The sequence below is a fragment of the Triticum dicoccoides genome, chromosome 1A (genome assembly GCF_002162155.2).
Source record: "Triticum dicoccoides isolate Atlit2015 ecotype Zavitan chromosome 1A, WEW_v2.0, whole genome shotgun sequence".
NCBI lineage: Eukaryota > Viridiplantae > Streptophyta > Magnoliopsida > Poales > Poaceae > Triticum > Triticum dicoccoides.
Genome location: NC_041380.1, coordinates 59,946,768 through 59,972,918, shown reverse-complemented (window position 1 = coordinate 59,972,918; position 26,151 = coordinate 59,946,768). Strand labels below are relative to the sequence as shown.

Here is a 26,151-nt window from a genome sequence, read left to right as displayed (position 1 = left end):
GCAGCCCTGGGCAGGTGGTGGTGGCCGGTAGTCGCACGACATGAGCAAAGTGGTGTCGCTGTGGGACGGGAGGTGGCGTTGCCGGCTGGCACGACTGGAGTTAGCGGAGGCTGCCCTTGATCGACTCATGGGGCTCTCCTCCTCCCTCTGGTGGTCACGAGGTGTCCCCACCTTTTCTGCTCAGTCAGGGTATGCCCCTAGGGTCAGCTTTCTCCACGGCTTCGCAGACAGCGGCCAATTGTGGTGACGCGCTCCCTACGTGGTGGGCCGTCGTGGCTGGGTGTTGAGCCCTGTCCATCTTGCTACCAATGGTGGAGGACACTATTTCGGCCGTCCTGGAGAGTTCCATGGATCTGCAGATGGTAGCCATGGTGGTGGCAACCTCCCGATGCTGGGCGAGCTGTGGCAGATGTGGTGGTGGCGCTCCTTGCTTGTTTCTTGCCTCATCCAATTTTTGTTACAGCTTTGTGACGGGCCTGACATGGGTAGTCTCTGGCGTGTTCTCGGTTAGCCTGCCCTTCTGGTACACCTGACCCAGGTGGGATCGGTGATGTGGCCTCCGTGGTGCTATGGTTCGACTTCGCCAGCAGCCCATACGTGTGGGAGCGAGCACTCTATGGTGGGTCTCTGCTCGGTGATGCCCTTCGACTACGTCGGTGGTACACAGGTGCTGTCGCGTGGCCTTTCAACCGCATCCTGCGACACAGGTGATGTTGCGGCGTAGTGCAATCTCGGATGCACGTCACTGTTCGATTATGTCGGCGGTGCAGTGTCGTGGTTTGATCTTGGTTCACCGTTCACCGATGCCTTTCGATTACGCCGGTGGTGCTCCTTTCTGTGACTTGTTTCCCGTTGTCATATTCTGTTGCCTCCTCTGGGTAGTAGTTGTGCTTCGGCCATGATGGGTTTTTTCTCGTCGGGCAGCTGTCTCCGAGGCTTCTTGGAGTGACCCCTTTGTTTCTCCCTTGCTGTATGTGTTTTCAGTTTTTTTTTATTTATCTCTTCTTCCTTATCTGCTGTGATGCCAGGAGGGGATGAACCCCCCGACTATTCGGGGGAAAATGATTTACTATTTGTAACTTGTTTAGTGTATAGTGAGTTGTAGATCGACTTCTTTTTTGGTCCACTAATTAATCTTAATTGGACATGCGCTGTTCAAAGAGGACTGAGACTATTCTTTCAACAATCAGGTGTGGGTGCATATTGGTGAATCGAGGAGATGAGTAGGACCTTAAACATTGCCGAAATGTTCCTGAGTTTCATTGTTTGACGATATTCCATCCAAACCTTCTCGTTATCTTGTACTCATATATGTATGAAATATTTGCAAATGAGGGCTTGTTCGGATAACCACCTGCTCCCTGAAATTTCGAAATCTGGAAAGTACCCACATGCGCGCTCCATGATTTTTAACTGGAACTCCGCCCGCTCCGGGAGTGGCCTCGTGGAGCGGCGGGTCTCCGAACAGGCCCTAAACATCAACATTTTTTTACTTACTATCTGATTCTATTCAGTATCTGCAAGCTTGTTGATATGATACTGTGACTTGACACATAATCACATTTGACTGACTATTTAGTTTGTTTTTCGTCCAAAAAGAAAAATGTTAGTTCCTCCCATCTTTTTTGCAGGTAGCGTAGATCCCTGACACAGTAACATATTTGTGCAGCGTATATAAGCATAGGCCATACCGATTGTTACAATCCTTTGGATTCTGTATATGGGCTATAAGTACTTTTCAAAAAAATCGCCAATTTATCGCTATTCGAGGCGTGACTGATATGATTAGGGCATATTGTTACCATTAATCGCTTGGGCCGATTTATCGCTCTGAAAAGTGATTTATCCGGAATCTGTTGACCCATTGTAAAACAAGGAGTTTACATCCATGTGATGTACTTTTCATGATTCCTGAGCCGCGAGAGCGATGAGTAATCTCACCGACTCCATCTTTGCAATGGGAACGAACACTTCTTGAAAGTCCATACCTTCCTCTTGCATGTATCTTTTGGCTACTAGCCTTGCTTTGTGTTTCACACAATTTCCTTCGACATCTCTCTTGATCTTGAATTCCCACTTGAGCTCTATGACATTATCATTGTTGGGAAGATTCACAAGCTCTCATGTTTTGTTGTCTTGGATCAACCTCAACTCTTCTTCCATAGCCTGACGCCAACACTCCTTCGTATTTGCGTCCTCAAATTCTGCCGGTTCCTCGGCACTTCCTAGACACCGTCGTCCACTTCTTTTCATCTTTACCAGGTCAATCGTCTGAAAAGTTTTCTCCAGATATGGATGTAACACCGGCTGTAGCTGTATGGATGTAGGTGATGGTGTCCTTTCCTCCATTACTATCGGAGACGACATTGCTTGTGTGGCTCCTTGTACATTCAGAAGCGACACCTCGCTATTTGCTTTGCACGTTGCAATTGGCAAAACTTGCCTTCCACGTGAGCTAGCTAGCCCTCGTGGAGCACCACATTCAGTGAGTGGTGGAATGCCATAGTTCCTTAGCCCGTCCACCACAGCAGCTGCACGTGATGGGCTGCCTTCCTCTACTGGATTGGTGCTTGCTGGACCACTGCTATCTTGTTGCCTGCTGCCTGGTGGAGCACTGCTTCCTGATGGGCCAAGCCCATCTGTTGTGTGTACTGAGCCACTGCTGATATTGCCGTCTGCACTGCTTGGTATGCCTCCAGCACAAGGGCACTTCTTACTTGCATGTGCGGCTGGCACTACACCGTCAGGCCGATGACACGCAGCGCCCGCTGCACTCACGCGGGTTACACATCTTCCCAGCACATCCGGTCTGCACCGCGACACAACACCAGTGCTCCTCTTTTCGTGGACTTCTGACGCCACATACGTCTTCGATTTTTCTGGACGCGTCACACAAAGACTGCTTATCCATGGCCGAGCACACGCGGCAATTGCTGCATCCACTCCAGCAAAGTTAGCACTTATACCCGTAACATCAACATAACTTTCGAAATCACTTCCCGCGTCTGTAGCTTCGACATGAGTTTCCGAACCATAATCTTGATGGCAAACTTTTTCTTCCGCAAGCTCGACAATTTCTTTAGTCAACACTTGTGAGTCTGGATCCTCCTCGTCCACGAGTTCGCTCATCAACATCATGTTACCATCATCTCCTTGCTGAGCCATGAGCGCCTTCTGCTTCGGTGCTTTCTCGCAGTTAGTCTTGAAGTGGCCGAGGAGTCCACAGTTATAACACCTCACTTTCCTGATGTCAAACTTTCTCCTCGGTGGTGGTGCAGCCTCATTGTCTGAGTCATCATCCCAGTCGGCGAAGTTCTTTCTCGCCGAACGCTGCTTCCCCTTCTTCTTGCTGCTGCTTTTGGACCTGCCTTACTTTTCAAGGGCGATCCACTGCGCCTTTGTGAGCATCACAAGCTCGTCGTTCCTCCCGTCCCCAAGACTGTACCGCATCCGCTCATCGTGAGCCTTGTACCGTCCGACAAGATCGTCGATGGAGAGAGTCGCGAGATCGAAGCACTGCTCGATCGCCGTGACAATTTGCAGGTATCTGGGAGGGGCCGCGCGCAAGAACCGCCGGACAACTGAGGCCTCCGTGATGTTTTTTCCAAGCGCACGGATCCGATTGACGAGAGTAGCCACCCGTGAAGCGAACGGGTCGACGGACTCATCGTCGCTCATGACCAAAGTCTCATAGTTCCTTAAGAGAGTTTGGAGATTAGCTTGCTTGACGCGGGTGTGTTCTTCGAACATGAGCTTCAAAGTATCCCACACCTCCTTCGCCGTTTCTTTGGCGATCAGGTGTTGGAGGACATCCATCGGCATCACCGAGTAAATCGTCGACGCCGCCTGCCGATCCTTCCGGTGCTTGGCTCCCTCCTTCTTGAACGCGTCACCTCCGGGATCCACCGCGTCCCATAACTCGTTAGCGCGGAGATCACACTCCATGAGGGCCTTCTAGACCCTGAAGTTCTCGCGATCAAATTTTGGGTACGACGAACTCGCCGGAGCAGCAAATACTTTAGCCGCACCGGAGTACTCCGTCAGCTACTTGTCCTTCTCGTCGTCCGCCATGATCCTCTGTTACTAGAAGATCAACCTTGTTCTAGATACCAATTGTTGGTCCGGATCCGACGCCGAGTACTTTCCGGCAACGGTGATATGACCGACGACGAATGACGATGAAGCGAAGCAACGCTGACTGTCTTGGTTTCTGCCCCAAGCTGGCTAGACCTTCGAGCAATGAATTAGCAACACCGAGATAAGACTCGCACGTACACAACCTGCTGGACGATCTTTGACTTTGATCGTTACAGCGCTACTAGTAACGAAACTGCTCCACGGACGAAAATGCTTGGACGATCTACAGACGACCTTCTTATCCAGCGGTTAATTGCTCGGCTGGGTATGAGATTCACCGGTTGGATTTAAACGTCGTACGCGTATCGTCCAAGATGTGTCGTCCGTATAGCACGGTTCTACTAGTAATAACGTACGCGTAGACGATTCGGCTGATTGCCACACGAGCGTATCGCTCCCGGTTTGATTTGTATTACTTCACAAATCCAAGGTACAAGTTACATGGCTGATTACACGCGTATAAATAGTACTAGCACCTAGCTATCCAGGACAATACTACTCGGAGACCAAGTCTTGTACTACTCGGATACATGCATGCAAGCCAACTTGAACACGTACCAGCTAACAGGGGGACTGAGTCGTGTTTAACTCCAACAGAATCTACCGATAAATCAGGCCTATTCCACTGTGTGTGTTGTACTGTTGTTTGCTAGCAATTTATTTTGTTTGCGACTATGAGAGAATCAGAGAACCTGAGATTTTAGTATTGTACAATGATTTAAAGGCAAGGAATCAAGGTAACACTTCTGTCCAATATTGTTTTTGTGTTAAGTATAGCATTTTTCGTGCTAGGAACCTGGGATTTGCATAAAATGACCGATTAATAGTGGACCGATAAAATTGATTAATTGTCCGAGTTCTGATTACTCTCTAATCCCCAGCCGACCAAGATGCTAATGATAAGCAATATCCTTAAGACTGGCCTATAATACATTGAGAATGTATCCTGCCACTTTTTTTTAGTGGATGTATCCTGCCACCTTTATGAGACAGGAAGGTGATTTACAGTTTCTAGTTTCTAGATGACGATTCAACTCTAATGCGGCGCAAAATAGGAACCCAAAAACCTTTGCAAATGGGTACCATTGCATTTTTCTAGATTGTTTTCTTTTCAGCTGGGGTTATAATGGACTGAGTCTGAGTTGTCTTTCTTTGAATCTGAGCTTCTGTTTCTGCCTGAGGCCAACACACCTCGTTAACCTTCAACCTGTTTCTTATTTACTCCTCCATTCCCAAATAAATGTCTTGGTTTTAATTCAAATTTGAACTAAAACCATGACACTTATTTTGGAACGGATGGAGTATTACAGTGGCGGAACAGAGTCTTCCTTCCATAGGCACATTACTGAATGCCCACAGGCCGTCTCACATCTCTCTGGGTATTCACGTCTAGGAAGAGGGTTTACTAAACTCACGGTACCTCTTCCTATATCCCTGATAATGGGCTTTGCCTCCTGTTCAAACATGGATTTTACCTAGCAGTCAGAAAGAGATCTGGTCCAGGCATATATTTCAAATAAAATCTAACTAGGCATTCTAAATAGGGAAGTACTCCCTCCGTCCGAAAAAGTGTGTCCCAATATTGTCTCTCCATTTGAGGGACAACTTTTTGTATACTTTTGGAGTGTAGTACCTATATGTGTCCGTTACTATTTTTTGCTGAATACACAAAGCTTGTGTATCTTTTCATGATAGGTAGAAAAGAACAATAACAACAACATAGAATAGATATGAAAGGACACCACACAAGGTGTGGGAATGAGCAGAACAAGGGGTGCTCGGCCCTCGGACAAGCTAGCTAAACCCGCCTTGCCAACCTCAAGCCACAAATGGCAAAGAGATAGGACACAGAGCACGATGGCCGCGTCACAACCAAAGCCGAAAACCTCGAAGGCATGACTATGACATCGAGCCAAACTGGATTAGTGCACCATCCACCGAAAGCGCCAAGGAACGACAAGTGGACAGCTGGAGCCAGCCAGACCCGAGGAAGATGTCATCCAAATGGCGCCAACAATGGTGTACATTGCGCCCCAAAAGCTCATGCCCACGGCGGTGACCACCGGGCGAGCGCACCGCCCCAAGCCTTGCCGCCAAACATCTTCCGCTCCAGTTGGCTTCACAGACACCTAGGCAACGCCCAACAAACTGGACCTAGGGTTTCCCCTGGTGCACAAGAAGGGAGTGGACCATGCCAAGACAATGCCTCCAAGAAGGATACAACACCCACAAGCGTTGTCGTTGTCCGCATCAGCAACCGCCTGCAGGGATTTGTCGCCGGCCAAGTCCAACCACCCTCAAAGACCGTTGGAGCAGTGCAGACTGGAGGATGGGAGGCAAGTCGCCGTCTTGGGCCATAGCTGCGGGAACTAGAGCCGCATCCGGCGGCTGACAATGAAAAGGAGCACCAACGAGCGCCGACCACAGCAGACACCGCAACAGCCCGTTCAGAAGAGAGGAGAGGAGCATCAGGGTCACCACACCAGCGCCCTTGCACCGGACCATGAGGCGTCGGCTACAAGCACTGCTGCGGGTGTTTGGATCTGAGGGAGAGAAGTTGTCGACGCCGGGAAGCGCGTGTCTCCTGTATGTGCTCGTTACTAGAGTTGAGATGTATATCTTCGACAATTAAGATAGAACTTGTAGGCATGGCACTGATTAATTATTTTTCAAATTTTCTTCTTCTTCCTTTTTTCTTTTTGATTTTGTGAGCATTTTTCATACACGCGAACATTTTTTGAATTCGTGAACAAGTTTGAATTCATGAACATAATTTCCAAATTTGTGAACATTTTCAGATTTAGCAAAAGTTTTTTAAAAAATCATGGACATTTTTTAAAACTCGCAAAGATTTTGAATGCGTGAATACTTTCTTTGAATTAGCAATCCTTTTTTGAAATTCTTCAATATATTTTGGAAGTCGTGAACATTTTTTTTGAAATGGAGAACAATTTTTTTAAATTCATGAACATTTATGCGCACTCACGATCATTTTTTTGAATGTCGCGATTTTTTTAAACTCGCGGACATTTTTTGAATTCATGATTTTAAAAAAATCAAACTCACAAACAATTTTTGAAATGAGTGAACATTTTTCAAACTCATGAGTGTTTTTTTAATTCATGAATATTTTTTAAAGTCTTGAATATTTTTTCAAATTCACAAATATTTTTTAAAAATTGTAATTTGTTTTGAAATTTGGGCTTTTTTGAAATCCTGAATCATTTTAAAGAAGAACAAAACAAAAACAGAAAAGATAAAACAAAAGGTTAAAATAATTCGCAAAAACAGGGGCATCCGGCCTCACACATGTGTGAGCCAAAAAACACGTGCGGGGAGGGCAGGGTGCGCGTTTCCTGGTTGATGAATAGGAGCACCCGAGGCAGGGGTTTGATGGAGATTTATTTTTTCTGGGTCGAACGTAGCGTGGACGAGCAGCGAACCTCCATCGACATGTTCCTATGAGCATGGCTATCGGCCTGTTTGGGTATGAGGCGAGCATGGCTAAGGGACTTATACGGAAATACTTGTAATTTAGGGACTTGTACTAGTTTTCCCCGAAAATGCCAAACGGTGACCGAGCTCTATGGAGGCCTTTATTTGGAAACTTCAAAATTCGAACTTTTCAGTTAAAAAAAATATGAAAATAAATACACACATACCTAGATACATAATGTACATGTGTGCAAATTTTCAGGTCGAAATACATTAAAATGTGAGCTACAAAAAAAAACAAATCTGGGACTTTTTAGCATATGTACTGTTTATCTTTAAAGTCCCTGATTTGTTTTTTTTGTGCAGCTCGCGGTTCAAGGTATTTTATCCTGAAATTTTTAACACATACACTTTACATCCCTGCAACATGTATAAAAATTTTCGGATTTTTTGAAACTGAAATTTATGAATTTTGAATTTTTCAAAATAAAAGGTTTCATGGAGCTCGGTCTCCAAAATGCGCTACTCTAGTTTCCCCCAACTATAAGTATTTCGGTACGGAGAGAGTACACCCTACCAAACGTCGAAAAATGGGTTAAGTAGATAATAGATAAGGGAATGCAGGCTATCAAACACACCTACATCTCTCTTGTGCAGGAATAATGGCCCAGGCGCTGTCAAACGAGGATCCCCTTAATTAGGGGAAATATTATTTATGTGGGCTCCTCCTAAAATCTCTCGTTCCCTTTTCATCATCTTAGGATCATCTTAGTATAGGGAAAATATGATTTATGTGGGCTCCTCCTAAAATCCCTCATTCCCTTTTCATCATCTTCACATTCTGCAACACGATGTGGGAAGGAATAAAAAAACTCACAACGTCTCTGTCGAGCCACTCATAATTGGTATTTTGAATCACTAAAATATGTTTGCCTTGGTTACGACGTGCAGGCAATTAGCTAGTACATAACTGTATAGTATATGTGTATGAATTTCCAGCAACATACATTTTCATACCTGAAGTACACAAAATGGACAAATATGTGTATAAAGATGGGCCTTCCTTCTGTTCTTCCTGGGCCAGGAATTTTTCTTTTCTGCGTACAGGCATGAAAAAACATCTAAAACTTGTAAATAGATTTTTTTTTTGTTTTCTTCTCCAATATACCAGGTTCCCTGGAGCCCGGTCTCCAACACGCCTCACTCCAATGTAGCAGGGCCTAAGAAGTAAACATAAATTCAATGGCATGTACAATGAACCTGTGGCACTGGCAACTGTTAATTCACAGTATCGCCGACAGGGCGAAATGACAATCATACGCTTTTTGTTCCCATACATCCAAAATTATTACAAAATTTTGGAACTTCCTGAGACAAGTGATAACAGAAAAAGGAAAAATCATATGTGGATGGCCTTAGAATGGGTTTGCAAGCAAGCCTCCTTGAGGGCTTCACTCACAGTGGGATGTGCATGGCATATTCGGGCAACATCCTCGCTGGATGCTCCATACTGTAGGGCAAGCACAGCTTCATGGATGATCTCTCCAGCATTCTGCGCCATTATGTGCACACCAAGAATCTTGTCGGTTTCCTTGTCAGCCACGACCTTAACCATCCCCTCGGCATCATCGATAGCCTTCGCACGGCTGTTTGCCATGAGCGGGAATTTGCCGACTCGGTAGGCAATTCCTGAGGCCTTCACCTGCTCCTCCGTCTTCCCAACGGATGCCACCTCCGGGTGTGTGTAGACCACACCAGGCACCAAGTCATAGTCGACGTGACCTTCCTTGCCAGCGAGGAACTCAACACATGCCACACCATCCTCTTCGGCTTTGTGGGCAAGCATGGGCCCAGGGATGGCATCGCCGATCGCATAAACTCCACTCACATTGGTCATGAACCGCTTATCGACGAGGATCCTGCCAGCCTTGTCCATCTCAACCCCAATGGCATCCAGCCCGAGCCCGGCAGTATATGGGGTCCTTCCAGCAGAGACGAGAACGATATCTGCTTCAAGAATGCTCTGCTCACCTCCAGCTGAAGGCTCAAGTGTTAGCTTCACCCCGTCTCCAGAGGTATCAACTCCGACCACCTTTGTCTTGAGCATAAACTTCATTTTCTGCTTCTGCAACATGCGCTGGAACTGCTTCCTGATTTCACCATCCATTGATGGGACTATGTCTGGAGCAAATTCAACAACAGTGACCTCTGTCCCAAGACGGTTCCAGACTGAACCCATTTCCAGGCCAATGTAACCAGCTCCAATGACAACCATTTTCTTTGGGATACCTGACAAGCACAGGGCGCCAGTAGATGAGACAATCTTCTTCTCATCAATTGTGATCCCAGGAAGTGATTTTACATCAGATCCAGTGGCAATGATGATGTTCTTTCCTTTGACAACAGTGTTGCCACCATCAACCAAATCAACCGATACTTCTGAAGGGGAAGTAAGTTTCCCAAAGCCTTTGACATATGTCACTTTGTTCTTCTTAAAGAGGCCTTCGATTCCTTTTGTTAACCCGGCCACGGCCTTGTCTTTCTGCGCCATCATGGCTGGGAGATCCACTTCCAGATTAGAGATTTTCACTCCATGGTGTGCAAAAGAAGTCTTTGCTTCATGGTACATATGAGAAGAGTGCAACAGAGCCTGGCAGATCAGAAGCATCAAAGGGAGTTAGAAGTGTTCCCAGTCACGTCTGCAAGGATATATAACCAACGTACATAATTCTCTAGGTGCACTAGTTCACATAGAAGAAATACATCAAATGTTTAGATTCCGGATAAAGGTGCTCATCTTATGCTAAGATTTCTAACAGCATAAAGCTTAGGAGCTATACAGATGATAGGCCTGAAAGAAAGATGTTGTAGACATATATATTAGTAATATCCAACCTTGCATTAGTGTGTCCAACTATGCTAGAGTTTGTATACAATTAAGAGTCCTTGTCTTGGGGTCAAATTATGTTGTTGACTTTGTATGTTAGGATATGGTTCCAGCTGCTACAAACTGGACTTGCTGTTCAGTGTAACCGACTTAGAATGTCTATATGAGAGATGTATCCCTATTGTAAGAGGGAAGCAGGAAATGAACTCTTTCCCTCCTACTCCCTCCGTTCGGAATTACTTGTCTCGGAAATGGATGTATCTAGAACTAAAATACATCTAAATACATCCATTTCTGCGACAAGTAATTCCGAACGGAGGGAGTAGTTGGCTAGTTGCTATCCCTACACAGCTAACTTATCTATCCATCCCAACCACGTCTCTTCCTAAGTCCTAACCAATCTTCCTACCTTATGAGAAGTTGAGTTACCGTGTAGATATTTATCTCGAACAAGAGTAAGTTTAGCTTGTATTGTATAGCCTAAATCATGTACATTGGACATGTAGGAAGGATAAACATGTAAGAAAGATGTTTCGCTCTCACGTGTAAAGATGAGACTTGATACTTTTGTTTTAGCAGGAACAGTATTCTGGTCAACTGTTTGGGGAAAAACTGCAGTAAACCCTTCACCATTTATGACGTACTATATTGTTAGCAAGGTAAAAAATAGACCCATTTAACTGATTGCAAATGAAGTCCTCGCAAGTGTACTGTATACAGAATTTATAAGGGTACAAAGTCTAACTGGAACAAAAATTAGCTATAAAGCAAACAAAATTAATCTACTCAGATGATGCTCACAAGTTGGAATAACAAATATTATGCCTTATTACCCAAGCTTAATGAAAACCAACCAAATCTCGCAGTGGAAGAAATTTACAAACACATAATAAAACTGAATTTGACGTAATTTTGATTCCGGGCCACAAAAGATATCGCATAAAGACCTCTAATCATGGCGGTAGATTGCAAAAGACCTCTAATCAAGGGATCTCAAACCCTAGCTGCATAGCCCAAAATGCTACCCCGCTGCAAGACCAGAGTTGATGCATCGCAAACAGGCGCTTCATAATCACATCAATCAATAAAAGTGACACCACATGAGCTACAACGAACGACAATAATCTACTCCCTCCGTCCCATAATATAAGAGCGTTTTTGGGTAATAGCCATGCATCACAGATCTAAAAACACTCGGCGTCACCTCTTATCGCACGGCGAATGAACGGGGCAGCAAACAAACGGAGAGGTCAATCACCTTGGAGGGGATGCAGCCGACGTTGAGGCAGGTGCCGCCGAGGGTGCCCCGCTTCTCGATGCAGGTGGTCTTGAGCCCCAGCTGCGCCGCCTTGATGGCCGCCACGTACCCTCCCGGCCCGCCGCCGACCACCACGACGTCGCTCTCCTCCGCCGCCGCCGCGTACGCCCTCCACGCGGACAGCGCCGCCGCCCCGGGGGCGTGCGCCCGCCGCGCCACGGCCTCCGCCGCCCTCCGCCTCGCCAGGATAGCCAGCGCCATCTTCCTCTGTTTCCTTTCTTCGGCGGGAGAGAGGATGGGAAGCGTCGATGAAAGTTATTTGTTCTCTACCGGGCCCGGGCCGTACGTGGCGGGAATGTGTTTGTGTTGCCGCCGTACGTTGGGCCGAGAGGGATGTTGCTGGCTCACAGCCAACGCCCAATCCTGCAAAGGATGGATATGCCCTTGTAGACCACTGGGATCCTGGGGAGGCTCTGCCCTCACAAGTCAATTTATTTTGCTATCCCCACTTCTCTTTCAGAACCACTAGAAAAACATGACATGCTTCTCATTCAATCAATCTATTTCAACAGCGGCATTTTCGTAAATCTATCATTCTCAAGTTGAAATTTTGGAGTTATGCATGGTTTATTTACCATTAACTTCATCGCTGGGAACAAACATATCAAAAGCTCAAGATCTCTAGTTAGCAATATCTTTCAAGGTATCATTTGAGAACAACATCCATATGCATGGATCAACACTCTCTTCCGTGAAACGAAACGTTGATCGGAACAAAAGAACGATGGTCGCCGGTTGTTACAACCGTTACACACAAACTTCCCACCAACATAAAAATGCTGGATGCACACCACCACCACCACCACCACCACCAACAACAACAACAACAACAAGACTAGCTACCTAATCTATCACGTCCTTGCACAGCCCCTTGCTGACGCCGATTCAGAGTTATTCGCAGCATACCGCTTGAGATTCCTTCCGGAGCTTCTCCCACAGGCACATCATGAGCCTCGGGCTCTGATAGTGGGCGAGGATGTAATCAGAGTCGCATCCTTCGTTGTAGAAGCGCTCATCGTTGGCGTAGTTCACTTGCTGACCACTGTCTTTGTATCGCTGGATCCATATTCCCATCGCCACGTCTTCAAGTCTAAATAGCTGAGGCAGCAAACGAGATCAATCAAGAGATTTTCCAATGGGGTAAACACAAGGAGAAGTTTATGAACGTATTGCGAGATGATTTATCTTCGAACCTGAAGTGTTCGTTCTTGGTGACCTTGAACCACAAATTTAGCAACGTCCCTTGAAATTATGTATCCGGGACCATGAGCCCACGGCGGATATGTTTCAAGAGGCCATTCCTGTGTTCCTCAAGGGTAAGAAAAGCAGCCTAAGAATGAACCCGTGCAGGGCAGGGTAACTGGAAACATGATGTACCTTTGGACTGATAAACCACTTGCTATCCTTGTCTCTGTGTGGTGAAGACTGGAAAGACATAAGACCATACAAGAGACCATGGGGGTTCGCCTTCTTCAGGCTAGAGATGACTTCATCGATCCTAACAAAAGCATCGTCATCTGTTTTCATGATGTACTTTGCAGGCATAATTTTGGTCTGCAAATTTGTAGACAAAATATAAGTTTATGTTGCCAGGATATGCATACATTACTAGATATAGGCTATAACCCATATCTGGAATTTGAGAACGTGCTAAACCCATGGTGATTTCAGGTTTACTTAACACATACAAGAACATGCATAATAAGAAAACCACGACAAAGGTGTTTGTATCCAGTAAATACCATAAGTTAATAAACTGTGTGTTTTCCAAAAACCATGGTAATTTTGGAGTACTAAAAAAAATCTAGTTATGCCCTACAGAGAGCAAGGAAAATAAAGTTCGTATAAGCTGCAAACCAGAAAGAGAATACATACCCCAAACATACAAATTGCAACAGTCTTTAGAGTGATCAAGGTATAGTAGTCAACAAATGGCATAAACTGGATATCACCATACAGCTGAGCTTCTCTCCATAATTCCATATTGACCTGCTCATTCTTATGCTGCATTTGAGGCCAAAAAAATAACGATCACATTGGATGAAACCAGTACTAGGTCATAGTAACACTTGAGCACCTTATTTGTTATGGATGAAAAAAGAGCTTAAAAAATATTTGTTCCTTCAATTTAGCATTGTCGTGTTATTCTTCGCGGAAATTCACCTTGGTTACCCAGTGCTAATTTAAGCTTCATCACTGCCATGAATAAAACAAAACCAAGGAAAAAGAAGATCTGCATTTTTGGGATATAGCTGGATTTTTAGTAATCTTTCGCCATTTTAAATTTTATCTGCAACAACTTAACTACTGAACAAGGTGCTAGCTGGATTGTTAAGGCTATATAAGCCCACTTCAAATGTAAGAGGTAGGAAACAGTAAATATATAAATGGCCTAATCTATTCATTGGTGCATTAGTATAACAAGAAGTTGTTAGTCCAATAAGAAGCAGTGTAAGGGTCTATTTGCATCTTAGGTCCAAAACATTCCTATACGGGATTGACTCCCCAAAATTATTCTATTATCTTCCCCTTCCTTTAAAACTTTTTCTCACATTAATCAGCGTTGAAGTAACTAAGTAAGCAACTACTCCCTCTGTCCCATAATGTAAGACGTTTTTTGACACTAGTGTAGTGTGAAAAAACGTCTTACACTATGGGACGGAGGGAGTAAGTGACAACCCATCTGTCAAAACGTGTGAATATAGTAACTAAACGTTCCTCAGTCCAAAACAAAAATTTATCAAGTTATCCAACACACTGTGATGTTGTTTCATCTAATATTCATTTTCAAGAAACATAGTCAGTCTCTCACAGAATGGTACCCTCTTGAATGGAATTGGTGTTCATGTACTACTACGTAGAAGTTAGTCTGTGTAGATATAATAACTGCCTACAGGAAACTGGAGAAATTAGGATTAGGAAGATCCAAGAAATAAGCAAGTGGCACTCAATCCAATAAGCAATCACAACTGAACAGAAATATTCCCCCGCCAAAAAAAAAACTGAACAGAAATATTGATGCAAAAGAAAGAACCTGAAAAACTGTAACTGCACTCAAGGCGATTGAAGTAAGCTTACAAGGCCAGTGAAAAACCGCACGGCTACTTCGCCTGAGCGGACAGACTCATATTGCATCCATGTTCGCCTCAAAGCCATCCGGCGCTTGAAGTTGTTTCCAGTAGAGAAAACACCAACAAGAAGAAAAATCCGCTTCTTTGGAACAGGTGGGGCCTTCAGAAGCTCAACACTAGCCATGTCTACATCTTCTGAAACTGGCAATCCATTAGCCAAGATTGATAGGAGCTCCAAATCCCCAGAGACCTTGACTTCTGCTACTGACCATGGCTCCAACCTCTATCAAAAACCTAACAGCATTCATAAGTATCCAATACCCATGAACATTTATGAATGCAATCTTATCACGTAGCGTAAGCTTACCTCTCTGTATGCAAACGATGTCTCGTGCCTCCCATTTACTGTCAAATGGAACCCCTCAGCACCAGCCCACAGTGTTGCTGTAAAAGGTTCTCCTTCGGCAATTGCAGTACTGCCACTGAAATGTGCACGTCCTTTGAGCCTCTTTTCATCTTCAAGCTGGTTCGCACTAACATTCTGTGTGGTGTTGCTACTCCCCTGAATGTTATTCACACTCACTTGCTGATTGCAACGAACAAGGGCATCGACCGGACTGATCAAAAGAAATTTTTGTTTTATCATAACCACCAGAAACTATAAGAACAAGAAAAATATTACATAATTCAAATAATACATACAGATATATTTTTATTTGTTGAGGGAATGGCTAAATTATACCGGAGAGCCACTTAAGTCCTACATGGCATGGCATCCACATGGATGGTCAACGCAAGTACAAGACTGTCAACACAACTCCATGCAATCTACCATGGGCCCAAGCAAGCAACCATATAGTCAACAAAAGTCCAAGCAAGTCCTCGTGGTCAACAAGTCAAAGGAAGAGAAGAAAAATAAAAGACCAGGTCAAAAATGAAGGCAAACAAGCAAAGGAGCCCAGGCCCAAGAGGAAAGCCTTTATATGGTGATGGGCTCCCATGGGCCACAATTCCCCTCCTAGCCCACCATGAGCGCATGGACTCATGGACAAAAGATTACCTAGTTCTGCCCTTCCATGGTTCCACTTCCTTAGTTCAATGGTAACCTCGGTTAGTTGTCAAAGACCCCTAGCCTATAAATAGCCCCCATGGCATGCAACTCATTCACTCACACTTGAATAAATTCAAGAGGAGAGACACTTAGCCCTCAGAACCAAGGTTGAAGGAGGCCAGGGCCAGGTTTTGGAGTCCGAGGGACCTTTTAAGGCTCGGACTGTCGGGAGTTGTGGGACTTTGGAAGTGGCAACGTTCTAAATGTTCCGTGCGCAGAGCACTTCTCCCAACGGCTCTCTTCATAGGACGTAGGTCACCCTCCCACGAGGCGGCCGGACCCATGATACGTGCGGCTAAATATTGGATTTGGTCAACTACAGCCTAATCTCGTCATGAGGGCGACTGGGGCGACTCCCCGGGAGACCGCGAAGGCGTCCGCCGCGCCGTGTCTTCCCGCCGCGGCTGCTCGGGCGGGCATCAGCGGTCGCTTCTGGGCCCTATTGGCTACGGACGAGGAGGAGGCCGACGGAGATAGCGACGAGTCAGAGGATTCGCCGCCGTCGCCTACGCCTTCGGATCTGATTTGTGATCTATTTCATGCAGGGTATGACGAAGATGAGGTGGCCACTACCGTAGACACGGTTGTGCCGGTGGAGGATCCGGCGAGGGTTGGGCTTCTTCCGGACGAGAGGAAGGAATTGGTACGCCGTGTCGTTCACCGGAGAAATGCGGCATCTGCGGTCAGACCGTGGAAGGGACCGTTGCCTTAAGGTACGCATTCCAAACCTCACTTTGTTCGATTTAATCCATCCGGATTCATGGACGGTGGTCAAGAAGAGAAAGGCTGCTCGTCGGTCGACAGTTGGATCACTGCCGGCGGCGGCGGCTGTGGTGCCGTCGAGGTTGCCGTGCGGGATCCGAGCGGCTCGCAGCGAGCGCTTGAACGAACTACTGGGCCGATGCGGGCCGGATCCTAATTGCGTTGACGCACTGCAACGTGGGCCGGATATGGCTGGGTATGAGGCCCAGGCCATACCGGGCGACACATGCACAACATCTAGCGCCGCATGCACGGACGTAATCTCCTCCTACGCGTGCGTATCTGCTTCTTCGCCTAGGGTTCGTCGGCGTGGGACGCCCGTTCTACTTCCGTGCGGTCCTGGTCGTGCTCGCCGGATCCCGCCACTGCGTGCGATGGCCGGTCGAGGAGCAGGTGGGCCGCCGACGGCGCAGCCCCAAGCGGCTGCGAGTACGGCCGGGGCCGTCGTGCCGCCGCCGCCGCCTGGGAGGGCTGGTCAAGGGGTCCCCAGCGCGGGGCTCAGCGCCGCCGGCGCTGGGCGAGCTGTAGTCAGGGCCGGGCGTGGCGCTCCCGCCCCCTTAGGACGGGTTGGCGGTAACCAAGGGGCACGGCCGCCCGTGCCTGCGGCGGCTCGGCCGCCGGTGGTGCCTACGGGCAGTGGAGGACCTGCTGGTCCCCGACCTCCGGGGCCAACGCCTGCCAGGCCGCCGGGATTACCCGCGGGAAGAGGAGGCCCGGTAGGGCAGCGACCTCCGGGGCCGTCGCCTCCGGTGGCCACTGCCATTGGTCGTGGCGGCGGGTCTGGTCCTAGACCTATGGTGCCGGCCCCGGGTGGAGCTCCGCCTCAGGCTGCTCCGCCGCCGCACTATGCCGCGAGGCCGGCTCAGTATCGGTCTGGGTCTTCGCAGCCTACGAAGGAGTTGACAGTTCGAGAGTCTTTTGAGGCGCCCCGAGGTCAGTGGGGTGATGATGGTGTTGATGCGTATGGAGACGGACAGCACCGCGGTTCCTCGTCTACCGGTGGAGGCCGAGGCTATACTTGGCAGAGTGACGGGTCTGCTGAGAGACCTTTCCTCGGACCTCCTGGTGGCTTTGTCGAGGGGGCATCCGGTCCGGATCACCGCCAGAGAGGTGGATTCCGTGGACATCGGGGTGGTCGGGGTGGGGGCCGTGGGAGGTTTCGTCGGCAACCTCCGCCTCCGGTTGCTGTTGACCATGGGGCTACTGCGGTTGAGACAGATACTGCTCAGTCTACGGATATTACTACGCAAGCAATGGAGGTGGTAACGGCACTGGCCAAGGTTGATGTTCCGGTGCCTGGGGCTGCGGGTGAAACATCAGACAGGTCTGACTCCGAGAGGGCGGCCAAGTGGGCGCGCAAGAAGGAAAGGATGTTGTGTTACCGGTGTGGTGAGAAGGGCCATTTTATTGTAGAGTGCGTCGCAGAGCTGTGTGACTCGTGTGGCAAGCTTGCACATGATTCGGGAGATTGCCCGTTAGTGCGTGACCAGGCTCCATCTCTGACTATGTATGGGCTGTACTGTGCGGAGTTATTGTTCTTCGAGTCCCCGGCCGCGAGGGAGATCCCCGAGGATACACAGTGCCTGACTACCGGGATTGTGAAAGCAACTCAGGGCGAGGTGACTGAGGCTCAGATTATCCAGAGGCTTCAGGAGTTGGCACCGGGGGACTTTCAGTGGGAGCTGGTCAGACTCGAAGCTAATGTCTTTAAGGTGGATTTCCCTTCTGTGGAGGATTTACAGAAATTGCTAAGTTTTGGCTTGTGTAGAGTTCCTGGTACTACGTGTATTTTGGAGTTTCACGAGTGGACGAAGGTGGAGCCTAAAGGCAGGCCGCTTACGCAGATCTGGTTGCGGTTTTCTGGGGCCCCTTCTAAGCCTCTGCAGGACGTTCGAGTTGTAGCCAGTATGGGTATCATGGTTGGAAAGACGGAGAGAGTGGATATGGCTTTCACTCGGGCTCATGGAGTGGCTCGGATGTTGGTGAGTGTTCTGAATGTTGACTTCGTGCCTGATGTCGTTCACTGGACATATAGGGGAGAGGTATTCCCGCTCGACATAGAGTTTGAGGACGTTGAGATGTTCGCTGACGAGGTTGCTGGGGATGATGTTGATATGCATGAGAGTGATGGTGGTGCAGGAGCCAAGGGGGCGCCAGACGAGTCTGCTCGAGAGGGGTCGACCGGACCTCGTCCAGATGCTCAGTTGCCTGGGGAGGGGACCGGAGCTGGCTCGACACCGTCACCTTCGGTGCCCACGACGACACTGCGTTTTGGGTCCTTTGAGCCTGCTTCTGCGCCTCCCAAGCTGTGGAGCGATAGGGTAGAGACTGATGATGAGTTTGAGCACACGCTTCCTTCTTTGGACTTTGCGGGGACTGCAATTCGGGATGTAGAGCCGGAGGTCGCTCCTATTTCCCTTGCTGTACCGGTTGAGGTGGCTCCGGCATTGTCATCTATGACCGAGGTGGGCCTTACGGGACGGGGGTCAGGGCAGGTGGCCTTGCCCTCTCCCCTCCCTATACAGACGCCGGTGACACCGGCCACGTCGGGGGTCGCCAGCGATAGGAGCGGGAGCCCGAGGCAGGTGGCTTCGGCTCTCCCTCCTCAGGCCCTGGCTGTGGCGCCAGCATCCCCCGGGACGCTGGGGGAGGAGGGGCTGGGGTAGGTGGCCCTAGACTTCCCTTCCTCGTCTGCGATCAGGAGGACCGCTTTCTCGGCGACTTCGACGCTCCGCTCTGAGCCGGTGGGAGGGGCAGGAGGAGGGAGTGGGCAGGTGGCCCCAGTTGTCCCGCCTCTTGCCATACCCGCCGGGCACTTGTCCGAGGGCATCGGGAGCCCGCAGCTTCCTCATTCTCGAGAGGAGGTTGTTGCCTTTGGCGGTATCCCAGACCCGGTCTCGACGGGGAGACGGATGAGTGCTCGCGTTCTGGACCTTCCGGAGGTGGACGATATGCAGCAGCGGTGCGCTATGAGGGCGGCCAAGCTTCACGATGCTGCGATATCTACTGGTATGTCCGTTAACATATCTAATTCTGAGGAGATTGTTAATAATGCAAACCAATTAGGAGTTTCACTAGGCGTTACTGATATTGAAATCTCCAATTCGGTGAATGATATGTTAGATTTAGAGGCGGAGCGGGCCTTAGAGACTATTCGTAATCTTGCTGCGGTCAAACCCATGAATGATGAGGAAATTGATGCGTTAGGGGTTAGAGTGCTAAATAATCTTTGTGCGGACCTAGTACCTTCTAATCAGGAGTCGGAGGGCGATGATGCGCCCTTAGATGATGTAGATATCAGTTCCGTTCAGTCCGGTTATGAGGACCGGGTGACGGAGCACACTAAGCCAAGGTGTAAGTGGAAGCGAAAGATTTATCCCGACTCTGCAGTTCGTAGGAGTGCTAGGGTTCGGACTGCTAAAAAATTCCATGATGAACTATGAAAGGAATCTTTTGGAATAGCAGAGGTCTGAAAGACTTGGCTAAAAGAAGGTTTCTTGCTGAAGCCTCTCTGGAACATCGGTTAGATTTCATTGCTCTGTCGGAAACCGGTCGAGATAATTTTGCACCGCAGTTTCTTTCCTCTGTTGTGGGTGGTCTTGATTTCGATTGGCATTGCCTCCCGCCACGAGGTAGATCGGGGGGCATCTTACTGGGTGTGAGATGTGATTCCCTTGAAGTCCGGAGTGTAGTAATGGGTGACTTCGCGGTAAAGTTTCAAGTTAGGTCTAAAGTTGATGGGTTCAACTGGGCTTTGGTAGCGGTCTATGGTGCCGCCCAACCCGAGCTTAAACCGGAGTTTCTGGCGGATCTTGTTCGGATATGTGGGTCCGAACAGCTTCCGATTTTGGTCGGGGGTGATTTCAATATCATTAGAAGGAGAGAGGAGAAAAACAATGATAACTTCGACGGCAGGTGGTCGTTTATGTTCAATACTATTATTGAAAGCTTAGATCTGAGGGAGATAGAGCTTACTGGTAGACAGTTTACCTGGGCTAATGCTATGCCAAACCCGACATATGAAAAGCTTGATCGGGTTCTCGCCAGTGTGGAGTGGGAACAGAAGCTCCCTCTTGTTACGGTGCAAGCTCTCACGCGGGGAATATCCGATCACACACCTTTGTTCGTGGACTCAGGGGAGCCGAACCATATAGGAAACAAAAACACCTTCTCTTTTGAGATGGCCTGGTTCGAACGCGAGGGATTCTTAGACATCATAGCCAGGGAGTGGGCTAAGGGTGTTGGAGGAAGGACGGCGGTCGAGCGCTGGCAGAATAAAATTAGGCATTTGAGAAGTTTCTTACGGGGTTGGGCTAAGCATCTCAGTGGGGTGTATAAGATTGAGAAGGATAGGCTCCTCTCTCTTGTACAGGCCTTGGATGTAAAAGCTGAGTCCGCGTTGTTGCTGCCCGCCGAGCTCCAAGTTAAAAATGAGGCGGAGAAGAGGCTGAAAGAACTTCTCCGCGAAGAAGAATTGAAGTGGGCTTTGCGTGCCAAGGTCCGCAAAGTAGTCCAAGGGGACGCGAATACTTAATTTTTCCACCTCATTGCTAATGGTAAACACAGAAAGAAGCGGATCTTTCAGCTAGAGCAGGATGAGGGTACTATTTTAGGACAGGATAATCTCAAAACTTATATTACCGAATACTATAGACAGCTATTTGGACCGCCGGAGGCCAATTGTGTGTCCCTTGATGAGTCCAGGGTTGAGGACGTGCCTCAATTGACTGCGGCTGATAATGATATCCTGGTTGCCCCGTTCTCAGAAAAGGAGGTGTTCGATGCTATTGCACAAATGAAAAACAATAAGGCTCCCGGTCCGGATGGGTTCCCGGCTGAGTTCTATAAAAAGTGCTGGCACATTATTAAGGGGGATTTACTACCTATGTTTCATGATCTATTCTCTGGACAGCTTCAATTATTTCACTTGAATTTTGGAACTATCACATTGCTTCCGAAGAAAACGGATGTTGTGAGGATTGAGCAGTTCAGGCCAATCTGCCTCCTCAATGTTAGTTTCAAAATCTTCACCAAGGTCGGGACTAATAGGCTCACACAGATTGCGGAATCTGTGGTGCAGCAATCCCAAACTGCTTTCATGCCGGACAGGAACATCCTTGAAGGGGTGGTTGTCCTTCATGAAACGCTCCATGAAATCCATTCCAAAAAATTAGATGGAGTAATTTTTAAGGTGGATTTCGAAAAAGCGTACGATAAGGTTAAGTGGCCATTCCTCCAACATGCATTGCGTATGAAAGGTTTTGATGAAGCCTGGCGCCGACAGGTCGAATCATTTACGCAAAAAGGGAGTGTGGGAATTAAAGTGAATGACGACATAGGTCATTATTTCCAGACACATAAAGGCCTAAGACAAGGAGATCCGATGTCCCCTATCCTGTTTAACATTGTGGTGGATATGTTAGCAATTTTGATAGGCCGGGCTAAGGAGAATGGTCAAGTGGGTGGATTGGTTCCTCATCTTGTTGAGGGAGGTGTTTCCATCCTTCAGTACGCCGATGATACAATCATCTTTATGGAGCATGATTTGGCCAAGGCGAGAAATATGAAGCTTGTGTTATGCCTGTTTGAACAATTGACCGGGTTAAAGATTAACTTCCATAAGAGCGAATTGTTCTGCTTTGGTAGAGCCAAAGACGACCAGGAGTCCTATAGGCAATTGTTTGGGTGCGAGTTGGGGAGTTTACCCCTCTCTTACCTTGGTATCCCGATTCACCATCGTAGGCTAACAAACAGAGAATGGAAGTGCATCGAGGATCGATTTGAGAAAAAACTGAGCTGTTGGAAGGGTAAGCTCATGTCATACGGAGGCCGTTTGATATTGATTAATTCGGTGCTCACGAGTATGCCTATGTTTCTCTTATCTTTCTTTGAGGTCCCAGTTGGTGTTAGGAAACGACTGGACTTCTATCGGTCGCGCTTCTTTTGGCAGGGTGATGAACTTAAAAGAAAATACCGGCTTGCTAAATGGGACATCATCTGTAGACCGAAAGACCAAGGGGGTCTTGGTATTGAAAATCTTGAAGTCAAGAACAGATGTCTTCTTAGTAAGTGGTTGTGGAAGCTGTCTTCCGGGACTGAGGACATGTGGGCGCAGATCCTCCGCAACAAGTACCTCCAAACTAAAACATTGTCCCAGGTCGCAGTCAGGCCGACTGATTCGCCTTTCTGGAAAGGACTAATGAAAGTCAAACAATCTATGTTCAATAGGACGAGATTTGTTATTGGAAACGGTACAAGTACCCGTTTCTGGGAGGATACTTGGCTTGGTGAATCACCTTTAGCCATTCAATATCCGTCTTTATATCGGATTGCTCAACGACGTGAGGTGTTCGTGGCAACGGTATTCCAATCTACCCCCCTTAATATTCAGTTTCGACGGTCACTAGCGGGCAATCGCTGGGAAGAATGGCTTCATCTAGTTAGGAGACTGATGGAGGTCCAACTTTCTCACCAACCCGATATATTGCGTTGGAAGTTGACTAGTTCTGGAGTATTTACAATTAAATCAATGTATATTGATGTTATTAATTTGACTGCTATTCCAACTTCCAAGTTTGTTTGGGCTGTCAAGGTGCCTTTAAAAATTAAAGTGTTTATGTGCTTTGTCCATAAACAAGTTATTTTAACAAAGGACAACTTGATTAAACGCAATTGGACAGGACCTACTAGGTGTAGTTTCTGTGATCGGGATGAGACGATTAAGCATTTATTCTTTGATTGCCCGTTGGCTAGAGTTCTTTCGCGGACGATCCATATTGCTTTTAATCTTACTCCGCCGACTTCTGTCAATGCTTTATTTGGGACATGGCTTAATGGGGTTGAGCCTGTTCTCGCAAGACATATTCGGGTTGGAGTTTGCGCTTTGCTATGGACTATCTGGAATTGCAGAAATGATTTGGTTTTTAACAGAACATCACGGATTCATTTTTTGCAGGTTATTTTCCGAGCTACGGCACTGATCCGTTCGTGGTCGCTACTCACTCCGATGGAGGCCAGGGAGCATTTGGTTATTGGATCTATCCGTTGGGAGATGGTCGCTCGGGATATCTTCAACCGGTTTGGATGGCGGTCATGTAATAGGATAGGCAATTAGTTTCCCTATCTATTGTTAGCCAGCCGGTTGTGGCATCTTTTTTGGGCTAGTTTGTATATCTAGCCGTCTGTAGCTCTGTGTGAGCTGCATTTTTCTTTTTCTTTCTTGTTTAGCTGGAGACTGTGGAACCTTGTTGGCACTTTTGCCTTTTTCTGATTAATAAGATGGCCGTATGCATCGTTCTGATGCAGAGGCCGGGAAAACCCCCCTTTTCAAAAAAAATGATAGAGCCATAAAAGGACGCTAGAACAAAACCATAACGTTCATTCGGCATATGGGATTACTGCACCTTTTGGTCATCACCACTGCAGCTACTCAAATAGCAAATCCAAGTCCTAAGGGCAATTAACATATTGCTTTTACCCAAAAATTATTTGGATATAGATATACTTAACCACGACCATCAACAACTAAAACCCCAACAAACAATGAAAATATAGACTGTTCACTGGTAGCCTGGTACCAACTAAATCCGTCCATTTGGAAGCTGGCAGTAGAATATTCTGATCTACTGTCTGTTCAAAATGACATCAACCACCATTAGAGGCTGGTCGTGATAAATTTGCTGAGGACACAACATGGCATCTAACCGAGTTATTATGGCCCATTTGTCGATCGCTCTCATTGTTAGCATACATAATTATTGTGAATCTGTGTTATGATGAACTGAAGATCAACACAATGTTTAGCTCAGGGATCCTAAATGCAGGCTATCATATCAAAAGTGGCGCCCGCATACTCTAGGATGATACCACAGAGAAATACTGCATTATCATCTTGCATAACCAGTCAAAGTCTAACCACTAATATGCACTGATGCAACATACCAGTCTTTTATGTAATGTATTCCTTATAACAACCTAAGTTTAATAGCATGGCATAGCACAATGTTTAATAGCATGAGATAATCTCTGCATTGAGTAATATACCAACACACCCTGATATCTCTAGACGCATCAACTGAAAGCATGATAACTGGTGGTAAGAGCGTGCCTCAAGAGTTCAAATTTGCAGATCTCAGCAACACCGACGAAAAAGTATCACCTTAGTTGCCAACTGCTGTTGCTGCCGATGTGACCAAGCGGCGGGCACCGCTCCCACTCCCCCCAGCCGTCCTCACGGGTCCAAGAACTCTGCTCCACCACCATCCCAGAAGGCCCGAGGCTCACATTGAAGCACGCCACCACCTCGCCGCCTCCCCCCACCAACTCCGCCTGGAACCTGGCCGCCCCTTGCTTGGGCACCGCCACCACCGTCACCGCGGCGCCCTCCGCGAGCCCGCACGGGATCTTGACCCCACGGGCGCGCAGATCTCCATCCACGGACGCCCGGCAGCTCGCGTCGCGGGTCTCTTGGTTGCTGCCGGCTGCGACGGCGACGGTGAGGTTGCGCCAGGCGGCGGCCGCCTCGAGGACGCCCGCGGCGGTGCCCGGGATCGCATCGGAGCGGGAAAGGATGGGGCGGAGGAGGTGCCAGGAGAGGTGCGAGGTGGAGTTGGCGGGCGCCGGGTAAAGGCCCGAGAGCCCGGGGAGGGAGGGCAGGAGGTCGGCGACTGAGCCGGCGGGGTAGGTGGCGGGCTGGTGGGTGGTGAGGGGGGACGGCGAGAGGAGGAAGAGCAGGGCGGCGAGGGAGACGATGAGGATCACGCCGGAGCAATTCCTCATCGGAGCGACTAGGACTAGTCCACAGAGTTAGGGGAGACCTCACGCTCATAGTTTGAGCTCGTGTGTGTACGGCGTAATAAACGGCGCCTGCTCTAAACTGTTAAACTGTTATAGACTGATAAGTGAGTTTAGATAGGATAGCAAAAATATCCATGCGTTGCAACGGGAAAAACAAATCCTTACACTTCCCTACTGACCCTCTGCATTACCACTTCTTTCCCTTCGCCATCATTGTTTATGGTGGTCTTGTTGTATGCATATTCATAACAAACATGATCAATCCCAAGGCGATGAGCTTGATCATCATACTCGAACATGATGTTTCAACAGCCCCTTCCCGTGCCGACTTGTAATTTTGCGAACTTGTAATGATGGTGAGTTATTTTCTCAACTGCACTTGGTGCATGCACCATCACCACACCCATGCTCCCTAGCACAACGCATGTGTTTTGCAACGGTGAAAAAACTGATTCATATGATCCACAATTGGTCTGGTCAAGGAACTGCCTCGCTACACAGTTATCATCAAATTTAAGGATAATGTGGTCTAACATTAAATGTAAGTTTATGAATAAGTTCAGGTTCAGACACTTCATGAAGCATCTCAAAGAAATCTAGCAAGTGTGAATTAATTGTCTCAAAATAATTTTGT

The 26,151-nt window shown here is 47.7% G+C and overlaps 2 protein-coding genes across 2 annotated transcripts; both read right to left on the bottom strand.

Annotated features, from left to right (window-relative positions):
- Positions 1–8,800: 8,800 nt before the first annotated feature.
- Positions 8,801–12,024, bottom strand: LOC119362832 (dihydrolipoyl dehydrogenase 1, mitochondrial-like). The gene is made up of 2 exons (XM_037628101.1): positions 11,718–12,024; positions 8,801–10,222 (listed from the first exon to the last, which is right to left on the bottom strand). The coding sequence occupies exons 1-2, from the start codon at positions 11,976–11,978 to the stop codon at positions 8,972–8,974; spliced, it is 1,512 nt and encodes a 503-aa protein (XP_037483998.1). The 5' UTR covers positions 11,979–12,024; the 3' UTR covers positions 8,801–8,971.
- Positions 12,025–12,381: 357 nt separating this feature from the next.
- On the bottom strand, positions 12,382–25,563 carry LOC119362825 (hydroxyproline O-galactosyltransferase GALT3-like). Its single transcript, XM_037628091.1, has 7 exons — positions 24,880–25,563; positions 15,216–15,465; positions 14,856–15,131; positions 13,653–13,781; positions 13,155–13,331; positions 12,971–13,078; positions 12,382–12,875 (listed from the first exon to the last, which is right to left on the bottom strand). Exons 1-7 carry the CDS (start codon positions 25,497–25,499, stop codon positions 12,669–12,671), a joined length of 1,767 nt encoding a protein of 588 aa, XP_037483988.1. The 5' UTR covers positions 25,500–25,563; the 3' UTR covers positions 12,382–12,668.
- Between the last annotated feature and the right edge of the window lie 588 nt (positions 25,564–26,151).

Excerpts from the sequence above, each read along its gene's own strand:
- LOC119362832 (XM_037628101.1), bottom strand. The coding sequence starts at position 11,978 with ATGGCGCTGGCTATCCTGGCGAGGCGGAGGGCGGCGGAGGCCGTGGCG. Across the intron at positions 10,223-11,717 it reads TCGGCTGCATCCCCTCCAAG|GCTCTGTTGCACTCTTCTCA; the intron begins GTGATTGACCTC and ends CTGATCTGCCAG.
- LOC119362825 (XM_037628091.1), bottom strand. The coding sequence starts at position 25,499 with ATGAGGAATTGCTCCGGCGTGATCCTCATCGTCTCCCTCGCCGCCCTG. Across the intron at positions 15,466-24,879 it reads AACAGCAGTTGGCAACTAAG|TCCGGTCGATGCCCTTGTTC; the intron begins GTGATACTTTTT and ends TCTTTTGATCAG. Across the intron at positions 13,332-13,652 it reads TTGCAATTTGTATGTTTGGG|ACCAAAATTATGCCTGCAAA; the intron begins GTATGTATTCTC and ends ACAAATTTGCAG.